Here is a 19,844-nt window from a genome sequence, read left to right as displayed (position 1 = left end):
TTTTTTGGTGTCCTGTTGCTTTGCCCCTTCGAATCTAAGGTTATTTTAATAGTTTTTTTCCCCCCGAGAGGTGAAGACCATGCGTCGCTCAGCTGCCAGATCACGGGGAGATAAAAGCCGCATTGATTCTGTCCCAGGTAATGCTGCTTCGGTCCAGTCTGTTGAGACTGTGGACATTGTCCCAGGACGCCTTACAGACTCCACCTGGACCAGCATGCTCTCCCAGGAGGAGGGTGAGGAGGTGCTGGTGGATATCATAGCAGAACTGATGGAAGAAGTGATGGACAGATGCTATCAGCTGTATCTACAAAGACAAGTGAGAAGAAAATTCACAGAATATTAGATAATGTCTGTTTATATAGAACTTGCTTTGTAAAAGTGCAATCCATGCTTGTATGCTAGTTTTGGCTGTTTTATTTATTCATAGGATGGGTTATGCCATGTTATGGTTAAACAGGTTACTAATCATCTAGATAATACACCAGTGTTATTTTAGTATCATTGTGATATTATTATAGTTTTTACTAATATTTAGAATTTTTATTTTATAGTTTTAGTCATTTTGTTGTCTGTTTTATTATTTATATATTTTTTGATAAATATGACTGCATATTTGTAATTGTTATTTAAGTTATAGTTTGTTTAGTTAGCTGTGATGGATTGATGCACAATGGATTGTATTGTTGTTTAACAACATATATTTCAGCTGATGAAACATCTTTTCAAAAGACTTTAACTAGACAAAAACTCTAAAAACATCTTTGAAAGTTGTGAGTTTTGACAATTACATGATCTAGGACTTTTTTACAGCACAGGCCATTGTAAAGACTGTAAGCCTATCCCTCACAGCCTCACTTTCATCCATGTAAAATTTAAACCAGATTAAAGTCTGTATATGAATATACAGCATTCATTTAGCTCATACACAAACCTTCTATCCTCCAACCAGTTGATACCCTTCTCGGTGTGGTGGGCACAGAATAACCTGGCGGAGACGCTAGAATGTCTTCTCCTGAGGAGAGATGAAGGGGATGATCCAGAACATGAACTCTTTTGGCAAGAGGACTAAGAGCCCCAGCCCTGTGCGACTGATTCTTGGGCTGAAGGATCTGTACCTGTGCTTCATGCTGGTCAGGAATAGCACAAGGTAAGAAAAGGTGGGGGTCAGTAAGACAGTAAGACTTTCTTAACAAGTTATATTTTAGGTTTATATGACATCCCAAACAATCTGAAGTGAAAAGACTGGTGGACCAGACAGAAGATTGTTATGACTGAAACCAAATTCTGAACCATTATGGAGTAGCATAAGCTTTAAACAATTTCACCCACACCAGCTGGATTGCACAAAGTCAGCTTTGTCCACAACCATTCATAATTTCCACCACAAGATGTCGCTGCAAAACCATAAACAGTCCCTGCATGGTTAAACCATGACAGAGTTTTACACTGACAACATGGAAACTACTCGGTTACAAAATGTACATTAGTTCAGCGGTGGAAAAACAACCTCATGATTATTAACTGCATGATTGTTTTATACCTGATTGAATGACACACACTGATTCTAGATGGAGCCAGTTTGCTTTAACATTTGCACAAAACAAGCAACATCAGAATGAATGCATAAGCTCATAAATATTCATGCAAGTAAAGTCCTGTGGGGACTGAAGCGTTCTTGGAAATGGAAACATTGGGCTGGAAAAACATAACCCGTCTTTTCTTCACAGCGATTAAAACATTCAAGTGAACTAAATAAAGAGCATCACTGCTAGAAGCTCCTCCGTCTTTATACTTAATGTATCAATCTTGAGTCTATATTTCCACACAGGCCTAAAATTAAATGCTAGAAAAGTGCCTGGAGTGATTCACAAATGCTGGTTCCGCGTCAGTGGAAAGGATGATGTGAGATTAGAAGAATTTTGGGTAATATCATAAAAAGATATTCATGTAGACTGTGATCTCAGCATTGATCCACGGGCTGCTGTCTTCCTTGCCCTTCGGCTGCCAAAAATAAGAATGAAGTACAAATGTAAAATGCTTTTATTCCTCCTGTGAGAATAAAATTAGAGCCAGAGGGCCTATTAAGGTGAGTTTGCAAAAGACGTCAACGAGACCACCCGCTGTTTTATTCTGTTCCCGAAGAATAAAAAAAGAAGTTCCAAAACGTCTAAAGAACAAGCGTGGCATACTGATGACTATTTAAAAGTCTGTCTGCTCAGCCATACCTGCGCGGTTCTGATCATTACACTCTCTCATGACCTGATTTTCTAGCATGGTTTACACTCTCGTTTCAACTCTCAGTCCTCAGCGGTACTGAAATTGTTTGGAAATGCACTGCGGGGATCTTTTAAAAACCCTTTTCCTTATTTTACCCCATCAAACTCTCAGACGGGTGAGTTTACGAGCGGATTTTAATCAGTTTCATTTGGATTCTCTCAGCGGGGGCTTCAAAGGGCATCAAATAAAGAGTTTTTAGATCACAGCTCAGCTTTGGACGTGTAAATGCCAAATGATAACAATCACGTTTTGATTTGATACTAGCCATGCATCACTCATGCATGATTTGGGGTCACATTTATGTTCTCAGGTAACAGATTTTGGTTATAAAAACATGGGATATCTGTTTTGAAATGTTTTTGTCATGATTAGAACATTATTTAAAGGTTACAAAAATGTTCTACTAACTTTATTTTTACCGAAAGTATAATGTTATTTGAAAGTTTTTTTTTTAAAGGTCACCCAAAAATGGTAATCAAAAAGTAATCAAATGTAATCAGTTACATTACTTTAATAAAGTAGCCTGTAACCTATTGCATTTCCAAAGTAACCTTCCTGACCTTCAACTGTTGGGTTACCAACGTTCTTCAAAAGATCTTCTTTTGTGCTCAACATTTTTGGGTGAACTATCCCTTTAATATTCTTGTCATGATTAGAATGTTATTTAAAAATTACGTCTCCCAGCTGACAAGCATATACGCCCTTTTTCGTTCTACTCATGGGCACTTTTATTTGTATGTGTCTATTTGCAATTTTTAAAGCCTCTCCAAAACCTGTCAGCGCAAACCCCCACTGTGTCAGTCTTCACTCCCTCACAAACATCTAAAAAATGATTAGTTACCTGAGGAGCACAGCACAGTCCAGCACTAAAATCCAGAGATGTCATTCTTTTAAAGAAATGCCAGCCGGTGAGCCATTTAAAAATGACTTCTTTCTCTAAATGTATGTGTAGAGGCTGTACAAAACATTTCTGTGATGGACCGATAAACTTTTTAGAAAGCCCTTCACCCAACAAGAAAAATCTTCTTTCAGAGGCAGATGTTACTCACAGTCAGAAAGAAAATGTATTGAAAATATTTTAAGGTGTTAAATGCTTTCAAAATACCATCAGATAAGCAACCCTAAAAATATTTTTTTATACTTATATGTTCTCTTTAATTCATGCTAACTCTCGATCATCATTGTCAGCTGAAAATCACATTCTATTGAGTTACTGTGGCTTTCTGTCTTTTATCTCCATGGTGACCTTTACCTGTTTTCTTTGGATCTTTGTTCTTGACTGTGCAGTGAATATAATGCTTATTACATTACTGCTGCAGTTTATAGCCTCTATTCTTCCCTCATTCACCTCAGACCACAGCAAAACCCTTTTATCAAGTGAAGGTTGTCAAACAGAAAATCAGTTATTCTTTGGCAGCCTTCACATAATCAATGAATGAGACACTGAAAGCCGTCAGATGGCAAACACAACTATTATTTGATTTCTTCATAAATCAAATCATTGACTTGTAGTGCAGCCATTAAAGATTTGACATTTTCTTTGAAAGCATGTGTGATTTCTGTGTGGAACAGAACTGTAAAAATAAAGACTTTTAAAGACACAAAGAGGTGACCCTGAACACTACCCATCTGTTTTTTGTTTTTTTGTTTTTTTTTATGTCATTATTTATTTATTTTTTATTTTTGGACAAAGAGCCAAATCATTGATTATTGTTAACTAACACTATTTATTAATTAAAATTAAATTGGGCTTAATATAAATATATAAATATTTTATCATTAAATATTTTTTTTATAATTTTTTAAACAAATGCATTTTCTAAATTCTAATGTTACATTGGCAACTATCAAAAATAAAACATAACAGCATAATTTATTTACAGTATATAGCACTTTTCGTAGATAAAATGCAACTCAAAGTGCTTCACAAGCAAAACACTAATATTAAAAATACAATATCAATATAAGATAATCAAAGCACAAAATGATTCAACAAGTAAACAAATATAAACAAATATAGAAGAAAAAAGAAGATAAGGCTGTGTTTAACGGTAGATTTTCTGTGTATTGTGCCAAAAGACCAGTGCTATAGAGGATCGTACCATTCTGTTAGGAATATATTTAGACAAACAGTCAGAAATGTAAGATGGTGCCCGGTTATGCAGTGTTTTATAGACTAATAAAATAATCTTAAAATCAAAATTTTATGAAATGGTAAGCAATGTAATTTGATTGAAACCGGTGTAATATGTTCTTGCTTCTTTAAATTCATAAATTGTAACTAACCATAAAGCCAGTATACATAGCACTACTGCAATCAAGTCGAAAGAAGATAAATGCATGCATGGTCAGTTTTATCTTCATTCAGTTTTATAAAATTTGCATTTATCAATTTAACAATGCTAGACAGACAGTTCGACAACCTCTCTATTACTACAGTGTCTCTGGGCTCAACCAAAATATAGAACTGTATATCATCAGCATAAAAATGATAATTCATGTCGAATTTCTGAATTATGCTGCCTAAAGGAAGCATATACAGTATAATGAAAATAAAACTGGGCCAAGGATTGATCCTTGTGGAACACCATATAATATGTCATTGTTCTTTGATGTACAATCACCTACAATATATTCACAAAAAAGTTCCTTTCTGTAATATACACATTTTGAACCAAATTAAAAACATTACCAGAGACACCTATACATTTTTCCAATCTGTTTATCAGAACACAATGATCAACCATGTCAAATGCTGCACTTAGATCTAAGATAATTAAAACGGATGAATTACCTTTGTCTGTATTTGATCTCAGATCATTTACTACCTTTAATATGCTCTTTCAGAATTATGACCTTGTCTGAAACCTGAATGATATTTCTCCCGAATACTATTTTCATCCAAAAATTGATTAACTTTTTCTAAGATCTTACTTAAAAATGAAATATTCAAAATTGGCCTATAGTTATTAAGGAGAGATAAGTCCAAGTTAATTTTCTTTAGTTTCACAAGAGCACTTTTAAAAACATTAGGAAAAATGCCTGTCTCAAGTGAATCATTTACTATGTCCAGGATAATTTAAAATATGAATAAATACTATAATGTTAAATAAATAATACTAAAATAACACTGAGCCACAGTTGCTGTGTTGGGATGCTCAAAGAAACAGATCAATGTTTTGACAGCAGCACAGCCACCTACCAATGGCTTGCTTACAATATTTGTCTTTGCATGTTAAACTGATAAGATAAGAAAGAAGAAAGTATTTAAAACCACCTTAATTTTCTCTTGTAAATGAATCCTTTGCATATATATTTTCAAATTGCTTCTAATGTTCCTTCAGCAATCCAATTCAGTTAACTGTCTTATGAAATACAATGTTATGGCAGAATTTATACGATCCTCGCACAGAAATGTCATTATAGTCCTTTTAATAGAATGAACCTTTCTTGTTTGTTTATTGTTTGTTGTCCTGGCTACTGTTAAACATGTTAAGGTGTAAAACTACATTATACGAACAGAAAACACATTAACATTCTTGTCAGCACCATTTAACACAGAATAAAGGTGGTACAAGACAGAACAGAGGCTTTGTTTGGAACAACTACTACCATGTTATGCTTTATTCCAGATGACTCGAAATTCAGATTTTTTCCACCTACTTGGAAATAACATCTATAACGCTACTTGAAGTCATATATCTGACCTGTGAACTCGCATTACTTATGCTGCATTCACACCATATCGTAATTACTGTGATTTCGATGTGACATTCTACTTGGAGTTGTTTACAGCCTTAGACTCGAACCTGGAACTATCACACTATCAGTGCTGAAGCATAGTGTCTAATGAACCTTAGGTGGTCAGGTAGTACAAGTCGTGGCTCTCAGAAAGCTCCCAGTTCACAAGTTGTAATTATGAGTTCTACGAGGACTTGAATGCTTTTTGATATCTCATATTAACGGTAATTAACGGTAATTATGATATGGCGTGAATGCACCTTTACTAAGCTGTTGCTGCTGTGTAGGCTATTAAATGCACATATACTGTGCACATAGAAGTTTCTTCCACACTTGACCTTGCATTACCATCTTTCTTGACAGCCATTTAAAAAATTAGCTGTATGTTCTGCCAATATATATACATTAGTGTGCTCTTGGTTTAGCTCTTAATTTTCATTCATTCCTTGTCTTATATTGTGCCATGTTTATCAAAATTAAAAACAAAACAAACATTGTTACCATGTTGCTAGCTTATTATTCCTTATCAGAAGGAACGGTTTGAGGGACCAATACACCAGTAAAGCTTCTCAGTAGTCCCGTTTTTTTTCCACTGAGTCAGATTGATGAGATGATACCGGAGTCTCAAGTTCCAGATGTCAGAGAGAAGTGCATTAACCTGCAGTTTCGCTCAAAAACTCAATACTAGCTTGACAGTATATTCTGCTTGACAAGGATTCAAGGTAGCGCAGGGATGTGTAAATGCCCTAAAGTGACTGGGAGACATAGACTTACTGGATTTCACAGCTCCCTCGAGGTCTCCTCCAGTTGTTATCCTTCCGTTCCCTTCCTTCTCACTCTGGTCAGAAAGCCAGAGAGCAGATGGTGCCCTCCAAAGTCTCTCTAATCACGAGCAGGTGGAGAGTGTTCACTGTGTCCAGAGCTGATTTTATTTGAGGTTTCAACAGCATCTGCACATCTTTACAGTGAAGCTGTTTTGTGGAAGACTGCCTCTTTCATCTCCCAATAACCCATATTTATTTGATCATAAAATGTTACGGGACGGTAATTTGTGGTTGTAAAGACAGAAACACAAAGTGTGCACAAGACACACTTTGGTGGACCAAAAATATACATCAGCAATATATTAAAATAATGAGCTGAGCAGACCATCTCGGCGACAGCTAATCTTGAAGAATCAGTCGGATACGCCACCTTAACTTCTGAAGGATTATGAGTGTCTGTTTTATTGTACTACGAAACTGGAGAATAAATCTGCTCTGATGTTTGTTTTGAATGTTACATATGCATAAACCATCCATTTAAACTTGGCAAGAGTGAGCAATGGGGGAAAATGTCTCATTATTTGATTTGTAGGCCGTTTGTTGTCTAACCAATCAGATAAAACAAAAAAAGCACAATAAATCTTCTGATTTATAAATTATATTTAATCACAACCTTCTTAGTCCTGGGCATGTCTCGGCATATTATGGAGCTTATGCAAATCAACTCTTAAATATTCATAAGAAAAATGCCCTTTCAGCCCTTTTAAAAAAGATGTGCAATAACTTCCTTCAGAATCAATCCACAGTCTGCATGTGGACACAATTTTGTCTCATCAAAAGTTAACATTGGCATTCAAGGCGCTCTAACTTGTATCACTGAGAACCTCAGAGGTGATCCTCACATTGTATTGCTGGTAGCAATGGCTTCTTTCATGATAGTAATTTTTAGCTCTTCAGGTTTAATGGTTGTAATCATAATAACATAATGCCTCCTCTTAAAAAATACACATAAAAACTTTTATAATTAAAGGGACTTGTAAAATATATATATATATTTTTTTATACTTAAGGAACAGTGGCGCCCCCAGAAAATTTTAATAGGGGTGGCCACAGTAAATCTTGGGGTGGCACAAAAAAATAATAATAATAAAATAAAATAAATGAGTAGTGTTTGCAATATTACAAAAAAAAAAAATGACTTCTGTGTGAATTTTATTGATAACGAAAATTAGACAATATTTTTTGTGTGTTATTGTTGATATTTTTTCTAAGTGTGGAAGCTGAGCTTTTTTTTTTTTTAACCTTTACGCCAAAAAGTGTGCACCATCCTTTTAAGTCAGACACTTGCATTTGGGGTGTTACCAAGCAAATGCAATCACTATCAACAAAATTGATCTTTGCAATGCAGAGAAAACAGAACTGCATCTGAAGTGCCATTTAGATGTTTTTTACACACTGTTTAATGCAGCTCTGAGGACACATGGAATACTTTAACCTGGCAGTTACAAATTAATAAATAATGTTTTGATATTTTAAACATAAAACATTGAAAAATGATGTTTGAAATGTTTAAAAAATGAAATGGTACCTTAAATGTGAAATTAAAACAGCAGTAGGTGTCAGCGAGTCACTGTTATAAGTGAGTCATTGTGATTGAACCGAATCATTTAAAACGGTTGATTCATTCAGGAACGAAAACACTATCATGTTGCTCAGAGACGCAAAACAGTGGCAGCTGTGTTTGGAATGATTTTTGTTTTTAGAAATAGAGCGCAAAAAGTGAATATGTTGTCTAAAACGTAAAAAACTCTTGATATTAACTTCTTGTTTATTGAACTGTATGAAATCAATGTCACATTTGCAAGACTTCAGGAGAAAAAAAAAATAGTAACTATATTAAATGATATATAAATTATATAGATCTAAAATTAATAGATTTAAAATAGATTTAAATTAATAGTAGCCACTGCAAAATCATCCTAGGGGTGGCCACAGGGGTGGCCAGAGTTTATACAGGGGTGGCCGTGGCCACCCCTGGCCACCCCAACCCTGTCAGAATTAAATGTGAACTTGTGTCAATATAAAATCTGAAAAAAAACATAACATGTGATTAGAATGTATATTCATACGAATAGTGTAGTTCTTGCACACAATTTTTTTGTGTGTGTGTGTGTGTGTCTATATAGAGACTGAAACATAACATATCAGTGTATTTATGTATCTAAAATAAATAATTTTACAACTATATATTTTTGCAGACAAATAAAAAAAACCTTATCAAAATTTTTTTTAAAACAACAGAGCAGAATGAAACTATAAATGAGGAATGTGTTAGATAAAACTTTATTTTGGTAGTCCCAGAGACGTTCTAATATCTCTAAGTTACTTTGCAACTACATGTCAACTAGTCATTAGAGTATTAGACAGTCTGCTTAACATTTCTACATTAATAAGCCAACAAAAGACATTCTCTATAATTCATGACTATAAGTAACATTGCAAGTATGTCAGCTTATTCTACTAACCCTGTCTGACATAACCCTAAACCTAACCTAAAAGCCTAGTAATAATCTAATGAGAGTTAGTTGGCATGTCGGTCTAACGTTAAGTTAGTTAAATACCTGCAGTGGTGTCCTCTGAAAGGTTCTTTTATAAAAATTGGAATTTGTAAATTTTGTATGTCTCTAAAAGCACATTTTTAGCAAATTAAAAGTCATATTAGCAAAATATTGTCAGTTACATTAAAGTCCCACTATCTATTGAGAATAGGGTAACATTTTAGTATAGGGACCAATTCTCCCTATTAAAAAGTTGCTTATTAGCATGCCTATGATTAACATATTGGCTGTTTATTAATACTTATAAAGCACATATTCTGTATGACCATATTCTATATCCCTAATCCCCAATACCTAAACTTAACTTGCTTACTAAATATTAATAAGCAGCAAATAATGAGTTTGAGGCAAAAGTTGTAGTTAATGGTTTGTTAATACCGAGAATTGAACCTTAAAATAAAGTGTGACTGTGAATTGTGTAGCCACTTTTAAATCAAGCAGTTTTCTGTTAATGGTCAACGTGGCAAATTTACACGACCAACTTGAACATGAGTGAAATCTGCATGGGGAACATTTGCACCCACACATGAAATACCCAATTGTGCGTATTCATATAAAAATTACCGGATTTTGCACCCAAAATTTCACAGAGCTACAGTAAATGTGACCACATTAAATATGTATTTTACATGCCGTCACTATGTTTTTACTGTACATTTCAAACATAAAAGCCTACTTACATATACCAAGATCAATGTGGACTAAATGATGACACCAAGAAAATGTCCTAATGTAAATACAAGGTTTTAATAAGTTTCTTTGTCTGCTTACAATATAAAACTTCTGACTTTTTTCTTCTCTGACAATGAAAATAATTCATTCAGAGGACCAGCTGGACTTGATGTTAACCCTCAAGCAGGACTTCAAGCAGTTTTGGAGACTTAAAACAGCTTGACAGAATAGAGTTTTGTTTGAAAAACCATTGAAGATAATTCATTTTTTATCTTGGAAGAGAACAAAAATAATTGCTGTCTCTTCTCTTTTTTTAAAGACTGGAGAAGAAGAGCCAGCTTTTTTTTTTTTTTTTGAGCATTCTCCAGAAAGAAGTAGGACACTGTCTGGGAGGAAGCCGGAGAATAAGGGAAAGAAAATAAAGGAACCTTGGTTATTAAGATCACAGATAAAATCCTCCTGGTGGAAAAATGCAGAACGACACATACTAGGTTTCTAATCACCCATCTGCAAAGCAGCAGATGAAAATAGTGCTGTGATTGTATAAGTCTCCAGGGCTCTCAGTCCACAAGAATCACAGAGAAAGAACATCTGTGACTAACACAGAGGGTCAATGCTGATCCATGAGGAGCATTTACTAAAACAAGACGAGTGCCTGTCCTCCCACATACAGTATACATTTCTAAAAAAAAAAAAAAAAAAAATCAGCTCTCCATTTGTCTGGGTTTTCCAGATCTGGAATTATGTATTAATGGGAACTAGATGAGTCAGAGATGGGTCACTTATTCTCTGACACTGAACATACCCTGGGAAATTTCCAAAAGGTCTTTCTAAAAGCAGTTTACATACAACCGCTTTGGTGTGATGTGACACCAGAAGGGAAATGATTCTCGAAACGATTCCTTTCCTGTTCTGAGCTCTTTACCAGTGACCAGACTGACAGATGGGCCCTGAAAATGACCTGGTTTTAATTTTCTTAAATCCTTTTTGATGTGCAATATTAAGTTGAAATCAGGTTTTTAGATCAGTAATTTAATGCAAACAAGATGGTACTGTAATGCATCACAGAAGTTTTTTTCAAAGTAGTGACTTAAAACATCAGGTATGTAATGCAGACAACAAGAATCAGTGCACAGTGAATCAAGCCTGTGTCTCTTTGTGTTTCATTAGAGATGTACTGAACCATCAGAAATGTTATTACTTTTTGGATGCCATTGTATTAACCATGAAATGAAGGGTTTACGTTTAGTAACTGAAGAGTTTTGGTGTAATGACAATCATTATACTAAATGTTTCCTTAGTTACAGCAAATTCAAAACGTAATTTGGGGAGTTAGTGATGTCACACCCACTACTATGGTACTGAGAAAACTGAACTGTATGGAAAAGTGTATTTATAAAGGGTCCAAAATGACCTTTCATTAAAGAAGATGAAGAAAAAGAAATGATGTGTATAGTTTTACAAATATAAAATAAATTACATATAATTCATTTTATATTATATATAATATAATAATAATAATAACAATACATATTACTATATAAAATATTATAACATTATTATAATCAGTAATTATTAATATTATCATTATTATAACTAATAGTAAATTTACATATATACTATATAATAAATATAGTATGTATGTATATACTATATATATATACATATTAATGCTGTCAAACGATTAATCGTGATTAATCGCATCCAAAAATAAAAGTTTTTGTTTACATAATATATGGGTGTATGCTGTGTATATGTCAAGCCTGTGTTTCTGTCCTGTGTTGTGTTTTCATCCCCCAAGTTCTCCCTCATGTTTCCTTATGCCCATATTTGGTTATGTTCCTGTTGTCATTGTTTCTTTATGAGTTCATTAGTCTCCACCTGTGTTTAATTATCTAGTTTACTCCCTATTACTTACGTCCTGTGTTGTTTCCAGTCTAGCGTCCGGTATTGAACGTTGATGTTTCCTGTGTGTCCCTGCCTACCTTGTTTTACCCTGTTTTGGATCATTAAAGACTGTTACTTTGCGTTTATCCCACGTCTCCTTGTTATTCGTTTCGCCACAGAAGGCAACCGTGACAGTATATTTATTATGTATATATAAAGCATGTATAAATCAAATAAAAATTTAATAAAAATATATTTATATATATAATATAAAAATAAAATAAAATTAAAATAAAAAAAATAAAAAAATTTATAAAAATGTAAATAATATACTAAAAATCAACAAAAGAGCAAGTGCTATAACAAGTCTCAGATAGCTTAATGCAGTACAAATATCAACTTTTTTAATTATCTAATAAATAAAAAGAAAACAGATAGAATAGAAAAAAATAGAGCAAGCTAGTGTTAGAAGCCTTTTTTTGTTAATTGTATAATAAATAAAAAAAAAATAGATACTGTATAATACAAAAAGAATAGAGAAGCTAGTGTCAGTTGTTTTTTTAAGAAAACAAGCTGTTAGTAAATGAATAGAGTGCAAGTTTTTTTTTTATTTTTTATTTTTTATAAAGAATATAATTAGAATATAGAGTACTAGAGTTAGAGGGTCAAATAAAGATTGAGCAGATGTGTTTTTAGCCAATTCTTGAAGATGGCTAAGGATTCAGCTGCTCGGATTGAGTTGGGCAGGTCATTCCATCAGGAGGGAACACACACACACACACACACATATATAAATAAAACAAATAATACACTTTTAATAAAATAAATTCCCTACATGTGTTTGTATATCTATCTATCTATCTATCTATCTATCTATCTATCTATCTATCTATCTATCTATCTATCTATCTATCTATCTATCTATCTATCTATCTATCTATCTATCTATCTCTCTCTCTCTCTCTCTCTCTCTATATATATATATATATATATATTTATATTCAAAAATCTGCTAAAAAAAATTTGGTCAACTGGTGATTACATTTTTCCCCCCTTTATTAAAAATCAATTTACATTATATTTTATCTTATGCATAAAGCCCATTTCTACTTGCATTTGTCTCTTGAGTGCTAATTTTAGACTCTTTTTAGACACAACTAAATTCATATAGTTAAATTTCTAAATGTAACACAAATCTGTAATAACTACTTGGAGGCCTCCATATTTTTGCTTCTATAACAGGAAGGAATTTAGGAGGAGCTGTATTGATTTTTGCTCTTCTCTCTTTACACCCAGTTACTTGTGGTTGGGTTGAAGGGCAGATCACTTTTGGTCGATAACACATTATCACCCGCAGGCCTTGTGCTTCTAACATTGACTTGAGATTAAAGTGGTGGTTTTACAGCCTGTTTCCCACTGAGTTTTATGTACATGTCTCCGTCTCCCACCTGATACCCTCCCTGTGGTGTATGTGTCTTCCTGAGGGTGGGGGTGTATTAAAGTGTCTCTGGAAGAATTTGTGTATGAAGTAACTCAGGTTACCAGGGCCCACAGAGTTCATGGACAGTGACTGACACATTCAAGCCTAATGATTTAACCAGGAGTGTAACTCCGCGGTCAGGCCTTATCTCCACAAGTGGATTTATCCAAGATCATGCCTCATAAAAAGAGAGAGAGAGAGATAGTGAGAGAGAGAAGTGAAATTGAGAACTTGTGAATGTGACAACATTCACTGGTCGGTCTGCAATTGCAATTGAGAATTGCTTGATATTTTATCTTAATTTTAAAGTATGTCTGTTATTAGGTGGGAAGTTAAAGTTGGTAACAGGTTACAGCTGTTTGGTGACCCTCTTAAAGGGATAGTTCACCCAAAATGGAAAACTCTGTCATCATTTACTCAGACTCACATTGTTATATAACCTGTATGACTTTTTTTTCTAACAAATAGCAATGTTGTGATGGAGCTCAATGGCTGTCAAGCTTAAAAAATTAGCAAAAAACATTAAAGTGGTTCATCTGATTTTGATCATTTATCACAAAAAAATCACAAAACAAGAAGCTACAACAACCTCCCATCATGCCACAAATTGTCTTTGTATGTGATGTATGTGATCATTTAGCCCAAAATCCTCACACAGGAAGTGGCTAGAACTTCCTCTCAGGCTGCCACATGGCGGGATTATTCCACTTAACACTCTTACAGACTGTCTCAGCACTCCACAATCTGCATAACTATGTCATTAAGCTCTTAAGATTTATTTAGCGTGGACATTAATCCACATTCACTCCAAAAGCTGCTCTGCTGTCATTGTTAGTCTTCCAGACAGAAAAGAAAATGGATTAAATCATTTGTTGTACTGAAATGAAGGACATTTCCTTTTTTCCATCTCTGTATCCTCAACAAAGCTCCAGTATTAATTTCATGTGTGTCACCCAATTAATCATACAGAAAATATTCAGTTAAAACACTTCAACAATGAAATATATTTTAAACAAAAGTAAAAACAGCAAATGTTGACAGCACAAGTCAACTGTTTCTGGTTTAATTATGACAGCTGGACATTTGATGTGATTGTATGATTCAATTATATTTGATCCACTGCAGGAAATGGGTGCCGTCAGAATGTTCTTAATAATGGATTTGTTTCCTACAAACACACAGCTTTACACTTTACAATATGGACTGGAGTTGTGTAGATTACTTGTGGATTATTGTGATGTTTTTATCAGTTCATTCTGACGGCACCCATTCACTGCAGAGGATCCATTGATGAGCAAGTGATTTAATGCTAAATTTCTACAAATCTGTTCTAACGTAGAGGCAAACTCATCTACACCTCGACTGGCCTAAAGGTCAGTACATTTAAAAAAAATAATAATAATTTTGGCCAAATTATTAAACAAAATTAAAATTTTTTTTTTTAAAGAAATGGTGACAGAATATACAAATTCAAAGTCTGTAAAATAGGGCCCAGTGCCCTATAATAAGTTATTATGAAGTAATCTTCGGTATTCATTGTTGTTGAATAAAATGTCTGTAAACTAATATTTGGACAGGACATCTATATTTTTCCCCACATATTTTCTTTGTTACAGTGAAATTATCTACCATAAACCACATTATCAAGGTACTACCTAACACCCACCAAGATTTTTCAATCCCACATTTTTTCACTTTTTTGTTTATTTTAACTTCGTTTTGCTTGGCTGCAGTGCTAGCATCTACTGTGTATGCTTGTCAGCAAATCAGTTAATACGGCTGTGCATGCTTTACATCATCTAATTAATATTCATGAGCCGGTTCATAAGTTTTATAATGTGTCCCCGCACTTTTCAGATCTCATGCCCCTGCATATAAATCTCTTATATCCTATATGCAGCAAGAGGCAGAAAGCATTGCGTTCTTGTAGTCTCTGCATCTTCTCGCTGAGATTTACGTTGACTGTCTGGATGTACATCTGTCATTAAGCGCTGGTGTCCTCAAGAGACTCCTGTGTGCTAAACCATCTGTTCTCTGTCTTCTGCAGGGCCTTCACCCCTTCCCTCCATCTCACCGTAATAAATGTCAAATGCTTGAGGCAAGCGCCGCTGAATAACAATGAGAAAACGCAAAGATTTATTATATGTATAGAATTGCGAAATTCACCCATGAAATTTTGATGCGAAAGATAGATGATTTGTGAAGATGTATTTTTGGATCACACTTACTGGCTTTTTATGAGGTTCTGTGCCACCGCAGAGCGTCTCTTTAATAATAAATGACTGACTTTTTTTTTATTCACAACCTCTCAGCCTCATCCGTTTCTGTCTTTGAAGGATCTTCAGATTCGCTTTTATCAATGCAGATAGCATTAACAGCAGTGTCATTAATCTTTCACTAGCTTTTACATCACACTCAAAAACTAACTGAAATCATTATTTTTCAAATCATTTTTGAGGAGTTTACAGCTATAAGTACTATAAGGGGTAAAAATAAATTAATTTAAAAATTAAGAGGAGTTTACAGCTATAAGTACTATAAGGGGTAAAAAGTAAGTAAGGGAAATATTCAGCTTTAATGCCCCTTAAATTTACTACGTAACTTTCATTTTAAATCTTTAACTGTATTTCACAGGTAAGCATGTCTCTTATAATCACTAAGCCTGTATTTGTTTGATCAAAAATGCAGTAAAAACAGTAATATTGTGAAATATCATTATAATTTAAAACTTTTCTATTTTAATAAATTTTAAAATGTAGTTTATTCCTGTGATATCAGTGTCACACAATCCTTCATCACTCTCTCTCTCTCTCTCTTTCAATTATTATAAATGTTGTGCAGCTTAATATTTTTGTGAAAACGTATCCTTTTTTAAGATTCTTTGATTAATATAAGTTAAAAAATATATATATTTTTTGTAATATTACAAATATATTTACTGTCAATTTTGATATATCTAAAACTGTAAAATTGATATATCTATGTCTGAGAGGATGGAGGGAATGAGATGTGTAAGAATAATAAATATGTAAACATCCACTGGTTCTTCAAAGCCAATGAAACAGCTGTCTGATCTTGAACTCTCCGTTCAGCTCAGTTCCCTATTCTTAAAATGTGAAAGTGGAATTGAGAAACCTCTGTGAAAAGCAGGATGGGTCGGCCAGGTCCCAGACTCCTCTTTTATACCTTGATATCACCAAAGATAAAAGATCTTGGCTTTCATCTCCTCTCTTTTTGTATTCATTACACATGAAAGTGCTTCAGTTTTGTCCGTCCTCAGCAGCTCTGTGATGCAAAAATTACACAGAAGCCTCCTGGTACCAGAAAATCCTCTCCCATTGTCCCGTTGAAATTATTCTGGGCTTGTTTTAGCTCTTTTGCAGAATTACTATCAAAAGAATTTTCATTATGAAGGGTAATTAGACGTAAGAGAAAAGGAATTATTTTTTTTAATTTTTTTTAACATTAGCAGTTCAGTGCTGAACATATAATGATTTTTTTTTTTTTACATTAGCATGATGATTTTTATCATAGGTTTTGCACCTAAAAAATTTACAGTCAGGATTATTTTGCTGACATTAGTTATTACATAGTGCTGTAAAATGCAATTCTGATTGCTCGATAGCACCATTCATATACAGTGGAAATCAAAATTAGAGAACCTACAGTTTCCTAAATTTCGAGGTCACTGCTTAGTTAAGGAGTAAAAGCACAGTTTTTAAGCACTTTTCATGAGTTTAATTAGAGAACACTTACAAATACCTACAAGTTATTGGTGTTAATTTTGCACATGGTGCTAATTTCACTAATTTCTGACAAACCAACTGGCAGCCCAACCTTCCAGTTTTCAATGACTTTGCCAGATGTTAAGCAGTTCTAAACTGAACTGAAACCCTCTGACAGCATGTTGTCCAGATTAACGCCAACAGCAGCCATTGCAAGAGAAGCTGGTCGTCCCAAATCTGTGATTTCTCTAATATTGCATCTTTACAATGTCACTAACTCACCAAGTCCCCCAAAAAGGCTGGATGTCCATGAAAGACAAATGCATGAGAAGACAGAATAATGCAGAGAATGAGAATTTGGACTTGAAGCCCAAATCTTGAGCTGTCAAAATTACAGTTCAGTGCTGAACAGGGTAAGTGTCCTGGCATACAGAGTCTCGATGTTTAAGAGAATTTGGACTAGAAGCCCAAATCTTGAGCTGTCAAAAGTATGTAAAATGGCAAAAAATCAGCTCTGGTTGTTAATTTACATATACTTCAGACATTGTGGCAATACAAAGCTGGTTGAAAATACCCTTTAAAATTTTATAAGGGAATTAGCATTCCCTTCATGCTATGATAATACTATCAAAATGACCTTGAGTAGCTCTAGCTCAACCACAGCTCCATACACTAAATCTTTTCGTATTTTCTGACAAGCAACAAGCATAAAGGACTGAAAAAAAAAGAAAAAAAAAATCAAATGTGTACACCAGACTTAAAGTGACATGTTAGAGATGTGTGTGTATTTTTATTTTCTCATAATGATAATTTTAGGTGGCAGATGCAGCAGAACGTAACTGCAGTCACTATGAAGCATCCCACTGGACAGACAGTCTTTAGAAACAAGAGTAGAACGGAGAGTGTGGGAGCCGCTGATTTGATGAGTGATTTCTTTATTCTGACTGAGACAGAGCCAGAGCCAGAGTGAACAGTGCCCACACACAAGTATTATATCAAATAAAGTTGAGACGCTCTGTCTTCTTGTTTCTCGTTGTCCCTCCCACACAGCTCAGAAGTGCTACAACACAGTTCCTCTAGTCAGGGAAAGACTGTCAGACTACATCCACCAACCAAATTCACTTGTTACAGCCCACACTATGTCTGAAGAAAACGCTTTGTCTCATGGGACGTAGTTTGGCTATGGGTAATATTATTTGACATTTGAACTACGCATTGTCTGTTATCTGAATAAAAAGCTCAACGTTATATGTTCTATACGCATATACACTACTGTTCAATTTGGAATCAATTCTATATTATTAATAATACATTAATTCTGAAGAAATGCATTCAAGTGATCAAAAGTGACAGTAAAAACATTTACCTTGTTACAATTTTATTTCAAATACATTATGTCTTTTGAAATTTTGTATTTATAAAAGAACATCAAAACTATAATGGTTTCCAGAAAAAAATATCAAGCAGCACAAGTGTTTTAATCATTTCACACTGAAGACTAGTAATGATGATGAAAAATCAGCTTTGTTGGTAACACTTTAATATAGGGACCAATTCTCACTATTAACTAGTTGCTTATTAGCTGGCCTATTATTAACACATTGGCTGTTTATTAATGCTAATAAAGCACATATTCTGCAAGACCATATTCTATATCCCTAATCCAACCCAATACCTAAACTTAACAACTACCTTACTAACTATTAATAAGCAGTAAATTAGGAGTTTATTGTTTAAAAGTCATGGTTAATGGTTCGTTAATGGCGAGAATCGGACCTTAAAATAAAGTGTGGCCGCTTTGTCAATTAATTACATTAATCAATTACATACGTTACATTATGAAAATATTTTAAAATAGACAAGTTAATTAAAATTGTGATAATATTTCACAGTATTACTTATTTACCATTTTTTATTAAATAAATGCAGCCCCACTGGAATAATAAATATGGAAGCTTGTTTCAACTAAACAAATAAAAAAATGTAATTGCAACTCTTTTATCTCTCAACTGATTTTTTCCTTGGAAGTTATTTCAAAATTCAGACTTTTTTTGTGAGTCAGAAATCTCATATATAAACTTGCAAATGTGAGAAAAAAGTCAGAATTGTGAGATAGAGAGTTGCAATTACCTTTTATTATTATTTTTTTATTCCGTAGTGCAGACAAAAAAAAAAAAAAAAACAATTGTGAAATGTAATTCAGAGAAAAAACATCAGAACTATATAACATTACAGCAGATATTGCGAGGAAAATAAATCACAATTTTAAGTTTTTATCTCACAATTCTGAATATATATATAAAAAAGTCTGAATTGTGAGATAAATAATTGCAATTACATTTTTTTTTTTTCTGTGCCAGAACGGGCTTCCATACATAAGAGACTGCTTTACACAAAAAAAACAACACAACACAACACAACACAAAACAAAACAAAACAAAACAAAACAAAACAAAACAAAACAAAACAAAACAAAACAAAACAAAACAAAAACAGTTCTGTCATCATTTTCTTTCCCTCATGTCACTGTAAACTGTATGACTTAACTTTTGTACAGATATTTAAAAAAATAAAATAATTCTAAACAGTGTAGGTCATTGGGATACAATGTTGTTTTGAACCCCTCTGACTTTAATTGTATGGACAAAAACAGTTGAAACATTGTTAAAACAAAAAGCAA

At 33.7% G+C, this 19,844-nt stretch overlaps 1 protein-coding gene across 5 annotated transcripts in view; it reads left to right on the top strand.

Annotated features, from left to right (window-relative positions):
* LOC109047748 (uncharacterized protein C2orf81 homolog) overlaps window positions 1–19,844 on the top strand; it is a 65,420-nt gene that overhangs the window by 881 nt on the left and 44,695 nt on the right. For 3 of the 5 annotated variants that reach the window (XR_006157468.1, XR_006157469.1, XR_006157470.1), the window contains exons 2-3: window positions 71–316; window positions 950–1,147. Coding sequence is in view for 1 of the 5 variants with exons in the window: in XM_042746571.1 (XP_042602505.1) it covers window positions 80–316; window positions 950–1,069 (357 nt within the window). In the remaining 4 variants the exon portion in view is untranslated. Of the gene's footprint in view, window positions 1–70; window positions 317–949; window positions 2,916–12,008; window positions 12,114–19,844 lie in introns of those variants that run through there. The other 2 variants (XR_006157467.1, XM_042746571.1) reach the window with 2 other exon arrangements.

This window comes from Cyprinus carpio, chromosome B20 (assembly GCF_018340385.1).
Source record: "Cyprinus carpio isolate SPL01 chromosome B20, ASM1834038v1, whole genome shotgun sequence".
NCBI lineage: Eukaryota > Metazoa > Chordata > Actinopteri > Cypriniformes > Cyprinidae > Cyprinus > Cyprinus carpio.
Note: the sequence above shows the minus strand (reverse complement) of the source record. Positions and strands in the feature narration are given on the sequence as shown.